Source organism: Ranitomeya variabilis, chromosome 1 (genome assembly GCF_051348905.1).
Source record: "Ranitomeya variabilis isolate aRanVar5 chromosome 1, aRanVar5.hap1, whole genome shotgun sequence".
Classification (NCBI taxonomy): Eukaryota; Metazoa; Chordata; class Amphibia; order Anura; family Dendrobatidae; genus Ranitomeya; species Ranitomeya variabilis.
This window is the reverse complement of record NC_135232.1, coordinates 11,514,504-11,532,470: the sequence shown is the minus strand read 5'-3', so window position 1 is coordinate 11,532,470 and position 17,967 is coordinate 11,514,504. Positions and strand designations below refer to the sequence as shown.

Genomic DNA, 17,967 nt, shown 5'->3' with positions numbered 1-17,967 from the left:
TGATTGGAGCCTTAGTTACAGCACCCATCGGTCGTGGTCGGTGACGTCTTGTAGATGTCATCAGAGCCTTAGTTACAGGATCCATCGGTCGTGGTCGGTGACGTCTTGTAGATGTGATCGGAGCCTTAGTTACAGGATCCATCGGTCGTGGTCGGTGACGTCTTGTAGGTGTGATCGGAGCCTTAGTTACAGGATCCATCGGTCGTGGTCGGTGACATCTTGTAGATGTGATCGGAGCCTTAGTTACAGGATCCATCGGTCGTGGTCGGTGACGTCTTGTAGGTGTGATCGGAGCCTTAGTTACAGGATCCATCGGTCGTGGTCGGTGACATCTTGTAGATGTGATCGGAGCCTTAGTTACAGGATCCATCGGTCGTGGTCGGTGACGTCTTGTAGGTGTGATCGGAGCCTTAGTTACAGGATCCATCGGTCGTGGTCGGTGACGTCTTGTAGGTGTGATCGGAGCCTTAGTTACAGGATCCATCGGTCGTGGTCGGTGACATCTTGTAGATGTGATCGGAGCCTTAGTTACAGGATCCATCGGTCGTGATCGGTGACGTCTTGTAGATGTGATCGGAGCCTTAGTTACAGGATCCATCGGTCGTGGTCGGTGACGTCTTGTAGATGTGACCGGAGCCTTAGTTACAGGATCCATCGGTCGTGGTCGGTGACGTCTTGTAGATGTGATCGGAGCCTTAGTTACAGGATCCATCGGTCGTGGTCGGTGACGTCTTGTAGATGTGAATGGAGCCTTAGTTACAGCACCCATCGGTCGTGGTCGGTGACGTCTTGTAGATGTGATCGGAGCGTTAGTTACAGGATCTATTGGTCATGGTCGGTGACGTCTTGTAGATGTGATCGGAGCGTTAGTTACAGGATCTATCGGTCGTGGTCGGTGACGTCTTGTAGATGTGATCGGAGCCTTAGTTACGGATCCATCGGTCGTGGTCGGTGACGTCCTGTAGATGTGATGTTACAGGATCCATCGGTCGTGGTCGGTGACGTCTTGCAGATGTGATCGGAGCCTTAGTTACGGATCCATCGGTCGTGGTCGGTGACGTCTTGTAGATATGATCGGAGCCTTAGTTACAGGCGCCATCGGTTGTGGTCGGTGACGTCTTGTAGATGTGATCGGAGCCTTAATTACAGGATCCATCTGTCATGGTCGGTGACGTCTTGTAGATGTGATTGGAGCCTTAGTTACAGCACCCATCGGTCGTGGTCGGTGACGTCTTGTAGATGTCATCAGAGCCTTAGTTACAGGATCCATCGGTCGTGGTCGGTGACGTCTTGTAGATGTGATCGGAGCCTTAGTTACAGGATCCATCGGTCGTGGTCGGTGACGTCTTGTAGGTGTGATCGGAGCCTTAGTTACAGGATCCATCGGTCGTGGTCGGTGACATCTTGTAGATGTGATCGGAGCCTTAGTTACAGGATCCATCGGTCGTGGTCGGTGACGTCTTGTAGGTGTGATCGGAGCCTTAGTTACAGGATCCATCGGTCGTGGTCGGTGACGTCTTGTAGATGTGATCGGAGCCTTAGTTACAGGATCCATCGGTCGTGGTCGGTGACGTCTTGTAGGTGTGATCGGAGCCTTAGTTACAGGATCCATCGGTCGTGGTCGGTGACGTCTTGTAGGTGTGATCGGAGCCTTAGTTACAGGATCCATCGGTCGTGGTCGGTGACATCTTGTAGATGTGATCGGAGCCTTAGTTACAGGATCCATCGGTCGTGATCGGTGACGTCTTGTAGATGTGATCGGAGCCTTAGTTACAGGATCCATCGGTCGTGGTCGGTGACGTCTTGTAGATGTGACCGGAGCCTTAGTTACAGGATCCATCGGTCGTGGTCAGTGACGTCTTGTAGATGTGATCGGAGCCTTAGTTACAGGATCCATCGGTCGTGGTCGGTGACGTCTTGTAGATGTGAGTGGAGCCTTAGTTACAGCACCCATCGGTCGTGGTCGGTTATGTCTTGTAGATGTGATCGGAGCGTTAGTTACAGGATCCATCGGTCGTGGTCGGTGACGTCTTGTAGATGTGATCGGAGCCTTAGTTACGGATCCATCGGTCGTGGTCGGTGACGTCCTGTAGATGTGATGTTACAGGATCCATCGGTCGTGGTCGGTGACGTCTTGTAGATGTGATCGGAGCCTTTGTTACGGATCCATCGGTCGTGGTCGGTGACGTCTTGTAGATATGATCGGAGCCTTAGTTACAGGAGCCATCGGTCGTGGTCAGTGACGTCTTGTAGATGTGATCGGAGCCTTTGTTACAGGATCCATCGGTCGTGGTCGGTGACGTCTTGTAGATGTGATCGGAGCCTTAGTTACAGGACCCATCGGTCGTGGTCGGTGACGTCTTGTAGATGTGATCGGAGCCTTAGTTACAGGACCCATCGGTCGTGGTCGCTGACGTCTTGTAGATGTGATCGGAGCCTTAGTTACAGGACCCATCGGTCGTGGTCGGTGACGTCTTGTAGATGTGATCGGAGCCTTAGTTACAGGATCCATCTGTCGTGGTCGGTGACGTCTTGTAGATGTGATCGGAGCCTTAGTTACAGGATCCATCAGTCGTGATCGGTGACGTCTTGTAGATGTGATCGGAGCCTTAGTTACAGGATCCATCTGTCGTGGTCGGTGACGTCTTGTAGATGTGATCGGAGCCTTAGTTACAGGATCCATCGGTCGTGATCGGTGATGTCTTGTAGATGTGATCGGAGCCTTAGTTACAGGATCCATCGGTCACTGACGTCTTGTAGATGTGATCAGAGCCTTAGTTACAGGATCCATCGGTCGTAGTCGTTGGCGTCTTGTAGATGTGATCGGAGCCTTAGTTGCAGGATCCATCGGTCGTGGTCGTTGGCGTCTTGTAGATGTGATCGGAGCCTTAGTTACAGGATCCATCGGTCACGGTCGGTGACGTCTTGTAGATGTGATCGGGGCCTTAGTTACGGATCCATCGGTCGTGGTCGGTGACGTCCTGTAGATGTGATGTTACAGGATCCATTGGTCGTGGTCGGTGACGTCTTGTAGATGTGATCGGAGCCTTAGTTACGGATCCATCGGTCGTGGTCGGTGACGTCTTGTAGATATGATCGGAGCCTTAGTTACAGGAGCCATCGGTCGTGGTCGGTGACGTCTTGTAGATGTGATCGGAGCCTTAGTTACAGGATCCATCGGTCGTGGTCGGTGACGTCTTGTAGATGTGATCGGAGCCTTAGTTACAGGATCCATCGGTCGTGGTCGGTGACGTCTTGTAGATGTGATCGGAGCCTTAGTTACAGGACCCATCGGTCGTGGTCGGTGACGTCTTGTAGATGTGATCGGAGCCTTAGTTACAGGACCCATCGGTCGTGGTCGGTGACGTCTTGTAGATGTGATCGTAGCCTTAGTTACAGGATCCATCTGTCGTGGTCGGTGACGTCTTGTAGATGTGATCGGAGCCTTAGTTACAGGATCCATCAGTCGTGATCGGTGACGTCTTGTAGATGTGATCGGAGCCTTAGTTACAGGATCCATCTGTCGTGGTCGGTGACGTCTTGTAGATGTGATCGGAGCCTTAGTTACAGGATCCATCGGTCGTGATCGGTGATGTCTTGTAGATGTGATCGGAGCCTTAGTTACAGGATCCATCGGTCACTGACGTCTTGTAGATGTGATCAGAGCCTTAGTTACAGGATCCATCGGTCGTGGTCGTTGGCGTCTTGTAGATGTGATCGGAGCCTTAGTTGCAGGATCCATCGGTCGTGGTCGTTGGCGTCTTGTAGATGTGATCGGAGCCTTAGTTACAGGATCCATCGGTCACGGTCGGTGACGTCTTGTAGATGTGATCGGGGCCTAAGTTACAGGATCCATTGGTCGTGGTCGTTGGCGTCTTTTAGATGTGATCGGAGCCTTAGTTACAGGATCCATCGGTCACGATCGGTGACGTCTTGTAGATGTGATCGGAGCCTTAGTTACAGGATCCATCGGTCGTGGTCGGTGACGTCTTGTAGATGTGATCGGAGCCTTTGTTACAGGATCCATCGGTCGTGGTCAGTGACGTCTTGTAGATGTGATTGGAGCCTTAGTTACAGGATCCATCGGTCGTGGTTGGTGACGTCTTAAACATGTGATCGGAGCCTTAGTTACAGGATCCATCGGTCACTGACGTCTTGTAGATGTGATCGGAGCCTTAGTTACAGGATCCATCGATCGTGGTTGGCGACGTCTTGTACATGTGATCGGAGCCTTAGTTACAGGATCCATCGGTCACTGACGTCTTGTAGATGTGAACGGAGCCTTAGTTACAGGATCCATCGGTCGTGGTCGGTGACGTCTTGTAGATGTCATCGGAGCCTTTGTTACAGGATCCATCGGTCGTGGTCGGTGATGTCTTGTAGATGTGATCGGAGCCTTAGTTACAGGATCCATCGGTTGTGGTCGGTGACGTCTTTTAGATGTGCTCGGAGCCTTAGTTACAGGATCCATCGGTCACTGACGTCTTGTAGATGTGATCGGAGCCTTAGTTACAGGATTCATCGATCATGGTCGGTGATCTCTTGTAGATGTGATCGGATCCTTAGTTACAGGATCCATCGGTGGTGGTCGGTGACATCTTGTAGATGTGATCGGAGCCTTAGTTACAAGATCGTCTGGTCGTGGTTGGTGACGTCTTGTAGATGTGATCGGAGTCTTAGTTACAGGATCCATCGGTCGTGGTCGGTGACGTCTTGTAGATGTGACCGGAGCCTTAGTTACAGGATCCATCGGTCGTGGTCACTGACGTCTTGTAGATGTGATCGGAGCCTTAGTTACAGGATCCATTGGTCGTGGTCGGTGACGTCTTGTAGATGTGAGTGGAGCCTTATTTACAGCACCCATCGGTCGTGGTCGGTGACGTCTTGTAGATGTGATCGGAGCGTTAGTTACAGGATCCATCGGTCGTGGTCGGTGACGTCTTGTAGATGTGATCGGAGCCTTAGTTACGGATCCATCGGTCGTGGTCGGTGACGTCCTGTAGATGTGATGTTACAGGATCCATCGGTCGTGGTCGGTGACGTCTTGTAGATGTGATCGGAGCCTTAGTTACGGATCCATCGGTCGTGGACGGTGACGTCCTGTAGATGTGATGTTACAGGATCCATCGGTCGTGGTCGGTGACATCTTGTAGATGTGATCGGAGTCTTAGTTACAGGATTCATCGGTCATGGTCGGTGACCTCTTGTAGATGTGATCGGATCCTTAGTTACAGGATCCATCAGTGGTGGTCGGTGACATCTTGTAGATGTGATCGGAGCCTTAGTTACAGGATCCATCGGTCGTGGTCGGTGACGTCTTGTAGATGTGACCGGAGCCTTAGTTACAGGATCCATCGGTCATGGTCAGTGACGTCTTGTAGATGTGATCGGAGCCTTAGTTACAGGATCCATCGGTCGTGGTCGGTGACGTCTTGTAGATGTGAGTGGAGCCTTAGTTACAGCACCCATCGGTCGTGGTCGGTGACGTCTTGTAGATGTGATCGGAGCGTTAGTTACAGGATCCATCGGTCGTGGTCGGTGACGTCTTGTAGATGTGATCGGAGCCTTAGTTACGGATCCATCGGTCGTGGTCGGTGACGTCCTGTAGATGTGATGTTACAGGATCCATCGGTCGTGGTCGGTGACATCTTGTAGATGTGATCGGAGCCTTAGTTACGGATTTATCGGTCGTGGTCGGTGACGTCTTGTAGATATGATCGGAGCGTTAGTTACAGGAGCCATCGGTCGTGGTCGGTGACGTCTTGTAGATGTGATTGGAGCCTTAGTTACAGCACCCATCGGTCGTGGTCGATGACGTCTTGTAGATGTCATCAGAGCCTTAGTTACAGGATCCATCGGTCGTGGTCGGTGACGTCTTGTAGATGTGATCGGAGCCTTAGTTACGGATCCATCGGTCGTGGTCGGTGACGTCCTGTAGATGTGATGTTACAGGATCCATCGGTCGTGGTCGGTGACGTCTTGTAGATGTGATCGGAGCCTTAGTTACAGGATCCATCGGTCGTGGTCGGTGACGTCTTGTAGGTGTGATCGGAGCCTTAGTTACAGGATCCATCGGTCGTGGTCGGTGACATCTTGTAGATGTGATCGGAGCCTTAGTTACAGGATCCATCGGTCGTGGTCGGTGACGTCTTGTAGATGTGATCGGAGCCTTAGTTACAGGATCCATCGGTCGTGGTCGGTGACGTCTTGTAGATGTGACCGGAGCCTTAGTTACAGGATCCATCGGTCGTGGTCGGTGACGTCCTGTAGATGTGATGTTACAGGATCCATCGGTCGTGGTCGGTGACGTCCTGTAGATGTGATATTACAGGATCCATCGGTCGTGGTCGGTGACGTCTTGTAGATGTGATCGGAGCCTTAGTTACGGATCCATCGGTCGTGGTCGGTGACGTCTTGTAGATATGATCGGAGCCTTAGTTACAGGCGCCATCGGTCGTGGTCGGTGACGTCTTGTAGATGTGATCGGAGCCTTAGCTACAGGATCCATCGGTCGTGGTCGGTGACGTCTTGTAGATGTGATTGGAGCCTTAGTTACAGCACCCATCGGTCGTGGTCGGTGACGTCTTGTAGATGTCATCAGAGCCTTAGTTACAGGATCCATCGGTCGTGGTCGGTGACGTCTTGTAGATGTGATCGGAGCCTTAGTTACGGATCCATCGGTCGTGGTCGGTGACGTCCTGTAGATGTGATGTTACAGGATCCATCGGTCGTGGTCGGTGACGTCTTGTAGATGTGATCGGAGCCTTAGTTACAGGATCCATCGGTCGTGGTCGGTGACGTCTTGTAGGTTTGATCGGAGCCTTAGTTACAGAATCCATCGGTCGTGGTCGGTGACATCTTGTAGATGTGATCGGAGCCTTAGTTACAGGATCCATCGGTCGTGGTCGGTGACGTCTTGTAGATGTGATCGGAGCCTTAGTTACAGGATCCATCGGTCGTGGTCGGTGACGTCTTGTAGATGTGACCGGAGCCTTAGTTACAGGATCCATCGGTCGTGGTCAGTGACGTCTTGTAGATGTGATCGGAGCCTTAGTTACAGGATCCATCGGTCGTGGTCGGTGACGTCTTGTAGATGTGAGTGGAGCCTTAGTTACAGCACCCATCGGTCGTGGTCGGTGACGTCTTGTAGATGTGATCGGAGCGTTAGTTACGGGATCCATCTATCGTGGTCGGTGACGTCTTGTAGATGTGATCGGAGCCTTAGTTACGGATCCATCGGTCGTGGTCGGTGACGTCCTGTAGATGTGATGTTACAGGATCCATCGGTCGTGGTCGGTGACGTCTTGTAGATGTGATCGGAGCCTTAGTTACGGATCCATCGGTCGTGGTCGGTGACGTCTTGTAGATATGATCGGAGCCTTAGTTACAGGAGCCATCGGTCGTGGTCGGTGACGTCTTGTAGATGTGATCGGAGCCTTAGTTACAGGATCCATCGGTCGAGGTCGGTGACGTCTTGTAGATGTGATCGGAGCCTTAGTTACAGGACCCATCGGTCGTGGTCGGTGACGTCTTGTAGATGTGATCGGAGCCTTAGTTGCAGGACCCATCGGTCGTGGTCGGTGACGTCTTGTAGATGTGATCGGAGCCTTAGTTACAGGATCCATCTGTCGTGGTCGGTGACGTCTTGTAGATGTGATCGGAGCCTTAGTTATAGGATCCATCAGTCGTGATCGGTGACGTCTTGTAGATGTGATCGGAGCCTTAGTTACAGGATCCATCTGTCGTGGTCGGTGACGTCTTGTAGATGTGATCGGAGCCTTAGTTACAGGATCCATCGGTCGTGATCGGTGATGTCTTGTAGATGTGATCGGAGCCTTAGTTACAGGATCCATCGGTCACTGACGTCTTGTAGATGTGATCAGAGCCTTAGTTACAGGATCCATCGGTCGTGGTCGTTGGCGTCTTGTAGATGTGATCGGAGCCTTAGTTGCAGGATCCATCGGTCGTGGTCGTTGGCGTCTTGTAGATGTGATCGGAGCCTTAGTTACAGGATCCATCGGTCACGGTCGGTGACGTCTTGTAGATGTGATCGGAGCCTTAGTTACAGGATCCATCGGTCGTGGTCGGTGACGTCTTGTAGATGTGATCGGAGCCTTAGTTACAGGATCCATCGGTCGTGGTCAGTGACGTCTTGTAGATGTGATTGGAGCCTTAGTTACAGGATCCATCGGTCGTGGTTGGTGACGTCTTAAACATGTGATCGGAGCCTTAGTTACAGGATCCATCGGTCACTGACGTCTTGTAGATGTGATCGGATCCTTAGTTACAGGATCCATCGATCGTGGTTGGTGACGTCTTGTACATGTAATCGGAGCCTTAGTTACAGGATCCATCGGTCACTGACGTCTTGTAGATGTGATCGGAGCCTTAGTTACAGGATCCATCGGTCGTGGTCGGTGACGTCTTGTAGATGTCATCGGAGCCTTTGTTACAGGATCCATCGGTCGTGGTCGGTGATGTCTTGTAGATGTGATCGGAGCCTTAGTTACAGGATCCATCGGTTGTGGTCGGTGACGTCCTTTAGATGTGCTCGGAGCCCTAGTTACAGGATCCATCGGTCGTGATTGGTGACGTCTTGTAGATGTGATCGGAGCCTTAGTTACAGGATTCATCGGTCGTGATTGGTGACGTCTTGTAGATGTGATCGGAGTCTTAGTTACAGGATTCATCGGTCATGGTCGGTGATCTCTTGTAGATGTGATCGGATCCTTAGTTACAGGATCCATCGGTGGTGGTCGGTGACATCTTGTAGATGTGATCGGAGCCTTAGTTACAGGATCCTCTGGTCGTGGTTGGTGACGTCTTGTAGATGTGATCGGAGCCTTAGTTACAGGATCCATCGGTCGTGGTCGGTGACGTCTTGTAGATGTGACCGGAGCCTTAGTTACAGGATGCATCGGTCGTGGTCAGTGACGTCTTGTAGATGTGATCGGAGCCTTAGTTACAGGATCCATCGGTCGTGGTCGGTGACGTCTTGTAGATGTGAGTGGAGCCTTATTTACAGCACCCATCACTTGTGGTCGGTGACGTCTTGTAGATGTGATCGGAGCGTTAGTTACAGGATCCATCGGTCGTGGTCTCTGACGTCTTGTAGATGTGATCGGAGCCTTAGTTACGGATCCATCAGTCGTGGTCGGTGACGTCCTGTAGATTTGATGTTACAGGATCCATCGGTCGTGGTCGGTGACGTCTTGTAGATGTGATCGGAGCCTTAGTTACAGGATCCATCAGTCGTGGTCGGTGATGTCTTGTAGGTGTGATCGGAGCCTTAGTTACAGGATCCATCGGTCGTGGTCGGTGACATCTTGTAGATGTGATCGGAGCCTTAGTTACAGGATCCATCGGTCGTGGTCGGTGACGTCTTGTAGATGTGATCGGAGCCTTAGTTACAGGATCCATCGGTCGTGGTCGGTGACGTCTTGTAGATGTGACCGGAGCCTTAGTTACAGGATCCATCGGTCGTGGTCAGTGACGTCTTGTAGATGTGATCGGAGCCTTAGTTACAGGATCCATCGGTCGTGGTCGGTGACGTCTTGTAGATGTGAGTGGAGCCTTAGTTACAGCACCCATCGGTCGTGGTCGGTGACGTCTTGTAGATGTGATCGGAGCCTTAGTTACGGATCCATCGGTCGAGGTCGGTGACGTCCTGTAGATGTGATGTTACAGGATCCATCGGTCGTGGTCGGTGACGTCTTGTAGATGTGATCGGAGCCTTAGTTACGGATCCATCGGTCGTGGTCGGTGACGTCTTGTAGATATGATCGGAGCCTTAGTTACAGGATCCATCGGTCGTGGTCGGTGACGTCTTGTAGATGTGATCGGAGCCTTAGTTACGGATCCATCGGTCGTGGTCGGTGACGTCCTGTAGATGTGATGTTACAGGATCCATCGGTTGTGGTCGGTGACGTCTTGTAGATGTGATCGGAGCCTTAGTTACGGATCCATCGGTCGTGGTCGGTGACGTCTGGTAGATGTGATCGGAGCCTTAGTTACAGGATCCATCGGTCGTGGTCGGTGACGTCTTGTAGATATGATCGGAGCCTTAGTTACAGGAGCCATCGGTCATGGTCGGTGACGTCTTGTAGATGTGATCGGAGCCTTAGTTACAGGATCCATCGGTCGTGGTCGGTGACGTCTTGTAGATGTGATCGGAGCCTTAGTTACGGATCCATCGGTCGTGGTCGGTGACGTCTTGTAGATATGATCGGAGCCTTAGTTACAGGATCCATCAGTCGTGATCGTTGACGTCTTGTAGATGTGATCGGAGCCTTAGTTACAGGATCCATCAGTCGTGATCGGTGACGTCTTGTAGATGTGATCGGAGCCTTAGTTACAGGATCCATCAGTCGTGTTCGGTGACGTCTTGTAGATGTGATCGGAGCCTTAGTTACAGGATCCATCGGTCGTGGTCGGTGACGTCTTGTAGATGTGATCGGAGCCTTAGTTACGGATCCATTGGTCGTGGTCGGTGACGTCTTGTAGATATGATCGGAGCCTTAGTTACAGGATCCATCGGTCGTGGTTGGTGACGTCTTGTAGATGTGATCGGAGCCTTAGTTACGGATCCATCGGTCACTGACGTCTTGTAGATGTGATCGGAGCCTTAGTTACAGGATTCATCGGTCATGGTCGGTGATCTCTTGTAGATGTGATCGGATCCTTAGTTACAGGATCCATCGGTGGTGGTCGGTGACATCTTGTAGATGTGATCGGATCCTTAGTTACAGGATCCATCTGTCGTGGTCGGTGACGTCTTGTAGATGTAATCGGAGCCTTAGTTACAGGATCCATCGGTCGTGGTCGGTGACGTCTTGTAGATGTGATCGGAGCCTTAGTTACAGGATCCATCGGTCGTGGTCGGTGACGTCTTGTAGATGTGATCGGAGCCTTAGTTACAGGATCCATCGGTCGTGGTCGGTGACGTCTTGTAGATGTGATCGGAGCCTTAGTTACAGGATCCATCGGTCGTGGTCGGTGACATCTTGTAGATGTGATCGGAGCCTTAGTTACAGGATCCATCGGTCGTGGTCAGTGACGTCTTGTAGATGTGATCGGAGCCTTAGTTACAGGATCCATCGGTCACTGACGTCTTGTAGATGTGATCGGAGCCTTAGTTACAGGATCCATTGATCGTGGTTGGTGACGTCTTGTACATGTGATCGGAGCCTTAGTTACAGGATCCATCGGTCACTGACGTCTTGTAGATGTGATCGGAACCTTAGTTACAGGATCCATCGGTCGTGGTCGGTGACGTCTTGTAGATGTCATCGGAGCCTTTGTTACAGGATCCATCGGTCGTGGTCGGTGATGTCTTGTAGATGTGATCGGAGCCTTAGTTACAGGATCCATCGGTCGTGGTCGGTGATGTCTTGTAGATGTGATCAGGGCTTTAGTTACATTGTCATATTCACTTCAGAATGAGTGATAGAAATCCAGAATCCAGGGCTGCAGACTTCCTTTATTTTTGGTAGCTCTATTAGTCCAGAAAAATCAGCACGTTTTGGCCTCACAATGCATTTATCTAACCATATAAATAGAGATATGTGCATTCTGCATCTCACGTTATATTGTCTCCTATATTTTCTATCTTCTCCTTTATCATGAAGACGCCGGCAGGACGAGATCCCTCCAGCTGATCCAGTGTTCATCCCTCCTCCTCCTGAATGACCCCGAGGATGGACGAGGACAGGGATGAGACCACCAGAAGATTATTCCACTTCGCCCTGGAGATCGTCTCCCTGCTGAGCGGAGAGGTAACTCCTCTACATTTCAGCTTTATTGTGTTCTGTGACAAGTCCGACATCGGGAGGAGGAAATCCAGAATAGAGAGAAGGATTCTTTCCTGTAAGAGCAGTGATTGTGTGGAGCTCTCTGCCCGGAGGAGTTGTCATGGGGATTCCCTATAAGAACTGTAGAGGGGCCGGGATGTCTGTCCGGAGGGGAATAATATTCCCGGTTATGGCCCCAGATTACTGGAGACGGTTATTGATCCCGGGATTTCTACTGATTGTCAGATCTGGAGTCGGGAAGGAATTCTTCTCCCTAAGTGTCTCTCTTTATACACAGGATTACACAATAGTGAGGAAGACACCGGGGGACGGTGTGACTCCCATCATCCATCTCCAGGAGTCAGGAGGGCGGAGCCCGGGCCCCATCACAGAACCTCCCCCGCACTCCCTGCTACATGAGAGGAACAAGAAGATCCTGGAGCTCAGCAACAAGATGATTGAGCTGCTGAGCGGAGAGGTGACTGCTGGGACATTATACAGGACTGGAGGATTCTGGGTGATGAGCGGAGAGGTGACTGCTGGGACATTATACAGGACTGGAGGATTCTGGGTGATGACAGGAGAGATGACTGCTGGGACATTATACAGCACTGGGGGATTCTGGGTGATGAGCGGAGAGGTGACTGCTGGGACATTATAAAGCACTGGAGGATTCTGGGTGATGAGCGGAGAGGTGACTGCTGGGACATTATACAGGACTGGAGGATTCTGGGTGATGAGCGGAGAGGTGACTGCTGGGACATTATACAGGACTGGAGGATTCTGGGTGATGAGCGGAGAGGTGACTGCTGGGACATTATACTGGACTGGAGGATTCTGGGTGATGAGCGGAGAGGGGACTGCTGGGACATTATATAGGACTGGAGGATTCTGGGTGATGAGCGGAGAGGTGACTTCTGGGACATTATACAGCCCTGGAGGATTCTGGGTGATGAGCGGAGAGGTGACTGCTGGGACATTATACAGCACTGGAGGATTCTGGGTGATGGAGAGGTAACTGCTGGGACATTATACAGGACGGCACTGGAGGATTCTGGGTGATGAGCGGAGAGGTGACTGCTGGGACATTATACAGGACAGCACTGGAGGATTCTGGGTGATGAGCGGAGAGGTGACTGCTGGGACATTATACAGGACAGCACTGGAGGATTCTGGGTGATGAGCGGAGAGGTGACTGCTGGGACATTATACAGGACAGCACTGGAGGATTCTGGGTGATGAGTGGAGAGGTGACTGCTGGGACATTATACAGCACTGGAGGATTCTGGGTGATGAGCGGAGAGGTGACTGCTGGGACATTATACAGGACAGCACTGGAGGATTCTGGGTGATGAAAGGAGAGGTGACTGCTGGGACATTATACAGGATGGCACTGGAGGATTGTGGGTGATGAGCGGAGAGGTGACTGCTGGGACATTATACAGCACTGGAGGATTCTGGGTGATGAGCGGAGAGGTGACTGCTGGGACATTATACAGCACTGGAGGATTCTGGGTGATGAGCGGAGAGGTGACTGCTGGGACATTATACAGGACTTCACTGGAGGATTCTGGGTGATGAGCGGAGAGGTGCCTGCTGGGACATTATACAGCACTGGAGGATTCTGGGTGATGAGCGGAGAGGTGCCTGCTGGGACATTATACAGCACTGGAGGATAACTGGGTGATGAGCGGAGAGGTGACTGCTGGGACATTATACAGGACTGGAGGATTCTGGGTGATGAGCGGAGAGGTGACTGCTGGGACATTATAAAGGACCGCACTGGAGGATTCTGGGTGATGAGCGGAGAGGTGCCTGCTGGGACATTATATAGCACTGGAGGATTCTGGGTGATGAGCGGAGAGGTGACTGCTGGGACATTATAAAGGACCGCACTGGAGGATTCTGGGTGATGAGCGGAGAGGTGACTGCTGGGACATTATACAGGACGGCACTGGAGGATTCTGGGTGATGAGCGGAGAGGTGACTGCTGGGACATTATACAGCACTGGAGGATTTTGGGTGATGAGCGGAGAGGTGACTGCTGGGACATTATACAGGCCTGGAGGATTCTGGGTGATGAGCGGAGAGGTGACTGCTGGGACATTATACAGCACTGGAGGATTCTGGGTGATGATGGTGTCGTCATTGTCAGGTTCCTATAAGGTGTCAGGACGTCGCTGTCTATCTCTCCATGGAGGAGTGGGAGTATCTAGAAGGACACCAGGATCGGTACCAGGACGTGATGATGGAGGAGCTCCGGCCTCTTACACCACGAGGTGAGAAGCGAGGCTCCTTGTTGGCTCCGGTGGATGTGATGACGTCTCTAGGGGTATGTGTCCACGTTCAGGATTGCATCAGGATTTGGTCAGTATTTTACATCAGTATTTGTAGCCAAAACCAGGAGTGGGTGATAAATGCAGAAGTGGAGCAGATGTTTTTATTATACTTTTCCTCTATTTGTTCCACTCCTGGTTTTGGCTACAAATACTGATGTAAAATCCTGACCAAATCCTGATGCAATCCTGAACGTGGACACATACCCTAAAGCGTCTTCCTATAATATAGTTATATATGATTAAGTTGCGGTGGTTTCAGGTATTATACCTTCTCTATGTTGCAGTAATATGTTGGCCTTTACACAATGTTTCACCTCTCATTAGCCCATCTTAAATGGCAAATAATAAGCAGAGTGGTCTTTTACCTTGGATGCTGGTGAGAAAGTCCTGATGATAAAGGTGCCTCCGTGTATGAGGTAGATGTCCTTCTGACACAATGCAGAGTCCTGATAAAAAAGGTGCTTGCATGCGTTAAATAACCTGTGTAGTAGGTCTGAGTTGAATAAGGCTACTTTCACACTAGCGTTAACTGCAATACGTCGCAAATGCGTCGTTTTGCCGAAAAAACGCATCCTGCAAAAGTGCTTGCAGGATGCGTTTTTTTCTGCATTGACTTACATTAGCGACGCATTTGCGACGCATTGACATACGCGCATGCGCGTGCGCGGCCGGAACTCCGCCCCCACCTCCCCGCACTTCCCCGCACCTCACAATGGGGCAGCGGATGCGCTGAAAAAATGCATCCGCTGCCCCCGTTGTGCGGCGGAGACAACGCTAGCGACGCTAGTGTGAAAGTAGCCTAAGTCACATGGATTAGTCTCCGATGACTTGTGGATGCGAAGATTAGAAAGCACTGTCGCGGCCAGTGACAGGCGCTTGGTACGGTGTCCACGTGTGTGCTCACAGGACCTGTGTGACGTCACCAGTCACGTGACACTAAGCGGTCATGTGGTACATACTCTTAGTTACGATGGACAGATAGGACCAATTCCTACGCGTCTCGGAAAATGCCATTTTCTTTCAGTCCTTAAGACTGTCGTGGATTGTTACTCAGCAGAGTGAGGGTTAATTTATGGGTGATTTGCCAGCTAATCCGCTGTTGCTCGTCCGTCCCTCAGAATCGGTTCTGGCTCAATGTCGTCGTCATTGGGTGTTTGGCTCCCCCTTCTTGACTGACACTTGTGTGACCTTTCTTGGACTCCGTACCGCAAGTCAGCAGGAGTGGAGTGATGAGACTACTTGTCCCATTAGCCTATGTCTGCTGTCACTGATATCAGTGATGGCAGTAACCGATGATCGGCGCCTGTGCTCACAGGACTAAAACAAACAAACAAACAGAAAAACATGTAAAATAATTACATACATATTCAAATAAAAATAAAAAATCCATTATACTCACCTAACACCAAATCCCCGATGCCCTTGTCTCCTAGAAATAATGTAAAATAATAAACCACCATATACTGTTAGGTTTAGGATTCTCTCTCTGCACAGGATGGATCCCAAGCCTTATCTTCTCCTGTAGTCTCCCTTTCAGTCTCGACCGCAGTGGATGCTGCTCAGCCAGGACGTCAGTCTCAGCATCTTGCTCAGACTCGGGCTGTGCGCATTGTCACTGCTGCCTCTCCAGGTTCAGCTATGGTAACTAAGGCTACGTTCACATTTGCGTTGTTGGGTGTTGCGTCGGGGACGCAACGCACAACGCATGCAAAACGCATGCACAACGCATTGTTTTGTGACGCATGCGTCCATTTTTGGCATGATTTTTGGAGCAAAAAAACTGCATCATGCAGCGTCCTCTGCACCCTGATGCTTGCGCCAATAATGACGCATGCGTCACAAAACGCAAGACAACGCATGTCCATGCGCCCCCATGTTAAATATAGGGGCACATGCGTCGCCGAACCTGCGCCCGATGCAACGCAAATGTGAACGTAGCCTAACAATAGACAGCAGCGAGCAGCCATTCCTGAGACTAAGTCCAGGATTCGCTCTACTGAGCATGCTCGTGAGGTGGCGACCTCTCATTGGTGGTTGGTCGTCAGCTGGTCAGGTTCTGTGCCGGCTCCGGATTGGCCCGCGAGCAAGGTCCTATCTGATTGGCACAGTCTATAAAAAGATCTTTGGCGCGCCCATCGGTGCGCTAAGATCATGTGTGTTTGCTGTGTGTGTAGGTGGGACAGTTACCACCCAGTATGAACATGTGCCTCTATTAGCACCACAGGTGCGTTTCTAGTCAGGCAATGTAGGGTGGGAACTCCCGCTTGAACCTACCATCTACACCGGGCATCTTCAGGCGCAGTGCTCAAAAGCCACTGGGTGTTAGAGTAGGTTCAATCACTAGCATAGTGGGGGGGAGTTTACGGTGCTTTCTCGCAGCTACATTCCGCCATTGTCCTCTAGCTGCGGTTTTTCCATCACCGCACGGTGGACCCCGGGTTGCAATCGTCCACGTAATCCTGAGTGTCCCACGGTGATCTCATGTGTAGAACAGTCACATCGGGAGATCAACCCTGAGGAAGGAGACAGGAGTCTCCGAAACGCGTTGGTTTTTGATCCCATCCGCACTCCGTACTTCACCTTCTGAGAACTACGGTCACGTGACCAAGCGCGTCACGCAGGTCCTGCACACTTGCACATCGCTCGCACTTACCGCTGGAACACCTCGCGGCATTGATTCTGCCGGACCCTGCTTTTCATAGGAGGTTAGTTAGTGGTGGCTTGCTGCCGGCCGGGGCAGCCACCTGTTTCTACCTTACTCTCTGTCGGATATCAGACCGAAAGCAGAAACGCTGCGGACTCCCATCTACCTACGGAGGTAGGAAGACTCTCATATTTATTCTTTTATTTATACTTATCCTTTATTTATTAGAGGTCTAGTTTGCTGTTCATTTTTATTGTCCCACCTCACCATCGCATGGTTGGACATCGTAACAATAGGTCACTATCCTGTGAAGGAGGCTTATAGTCTTTTTATGATTGTGCTTTTCTCTGCGTGTACCTGTATACACTTGGTGGTATACTATTACTGATATTTGTATTATTCCACAAACCGTTAGTGGAGGTTTGTTTGGTAGGGCTGCAGGAAACCTATACTAGCACACATACTCTGCGCCACCTTTTTGATTTTTTACATCGGGAGATGTGACTGCTCTACCCAGCCGCCGGCAATACACTGACAGGAGGTAATCGCTCTCCCAGTGTAAAGTGCTGAGCTGCTGTGAGAGAGGTCACACGAGTTCATGATGAACTGTTGAATTTTCTCACGCAGCGGTGGTGCCATAAGTGAGATCATCGGAGCCAATCAGCTGATGAGCTGTGGTGACCTCGCTCATTCACAGCAGCTCAGTGCTATACACTGCAGGAGCGATTACCTCCTGTCAGCGTATCGACGGCTGTCTTTGAGAGTAGGATCGTTGTGGGACATTATGGATTATCTTCTTTACGGACAGGTGAGGAATATTGTGGTTTATTATTTTATTTTTGTTGCAGGAGACGTTGGCGTCAGTGGATTAGGCATTCGGTGAGTATGGTTTAATTTAGATTCAATAAAGGAGTGTCAGAGACAGTATTTCTTCTCCTACTCAGGCTTTTCTATGTCTTAGGTACCCAAGAAGAATATAACAGCAAGACACACACTGTTGTCTGTCTGAATAATCTCTGTCTATTATTGGATATGGTGATAAGTTGGATCGCCCCCTGGCGCAGGGCAGTGGGGTACTCGGCACTAGGTCCCTCTGTCTCAGTTCTGCGGATGTCACGGTGGCCCGACCCGGTCCATGGCCCTGCTAAGGGGCGTCCAATTAAAGGTGTAGATGAGAGTTTGTCAAGTGTTCGTG

At 51.0% G+C, this 17,967-nt stretch overlaps 1 protein-coding gene across 1 annotated transcript in view; it reads left to right on the top strand.

The window, feature by feature from the left end:
- Nucleotides 1-17,967, top strand: part of LOC143793382 (gastrula zinc finger protein XlCGF66.1-like) — a 98,316-nt gene that overhangs the window by 59,289 nt on the left and 21,060 nt on the right. Inside the window, exons 2-4 of the mRNA XM_077280298.1 lie at nucleotides 11,628-11,774; nucleotides 12,088-12,267; nucleotides 13,945-14,068. Of these exons, the coding sequence (XP_077136413.1) occupies nucleotides 11,685-11,774; nucleotides 12,088-12,267; nucleotides 13,945-14,068 (394 nt within the window). The 5' untranslated portion in view covers nucleotides 11,628-11,684. The remainder of the gene's footprint in view (nucleotides 1-11,627; nucleotides 11,775-12,087; nucleotides 12,268-13,944; nucleotides 14,069-17,967) is intronic.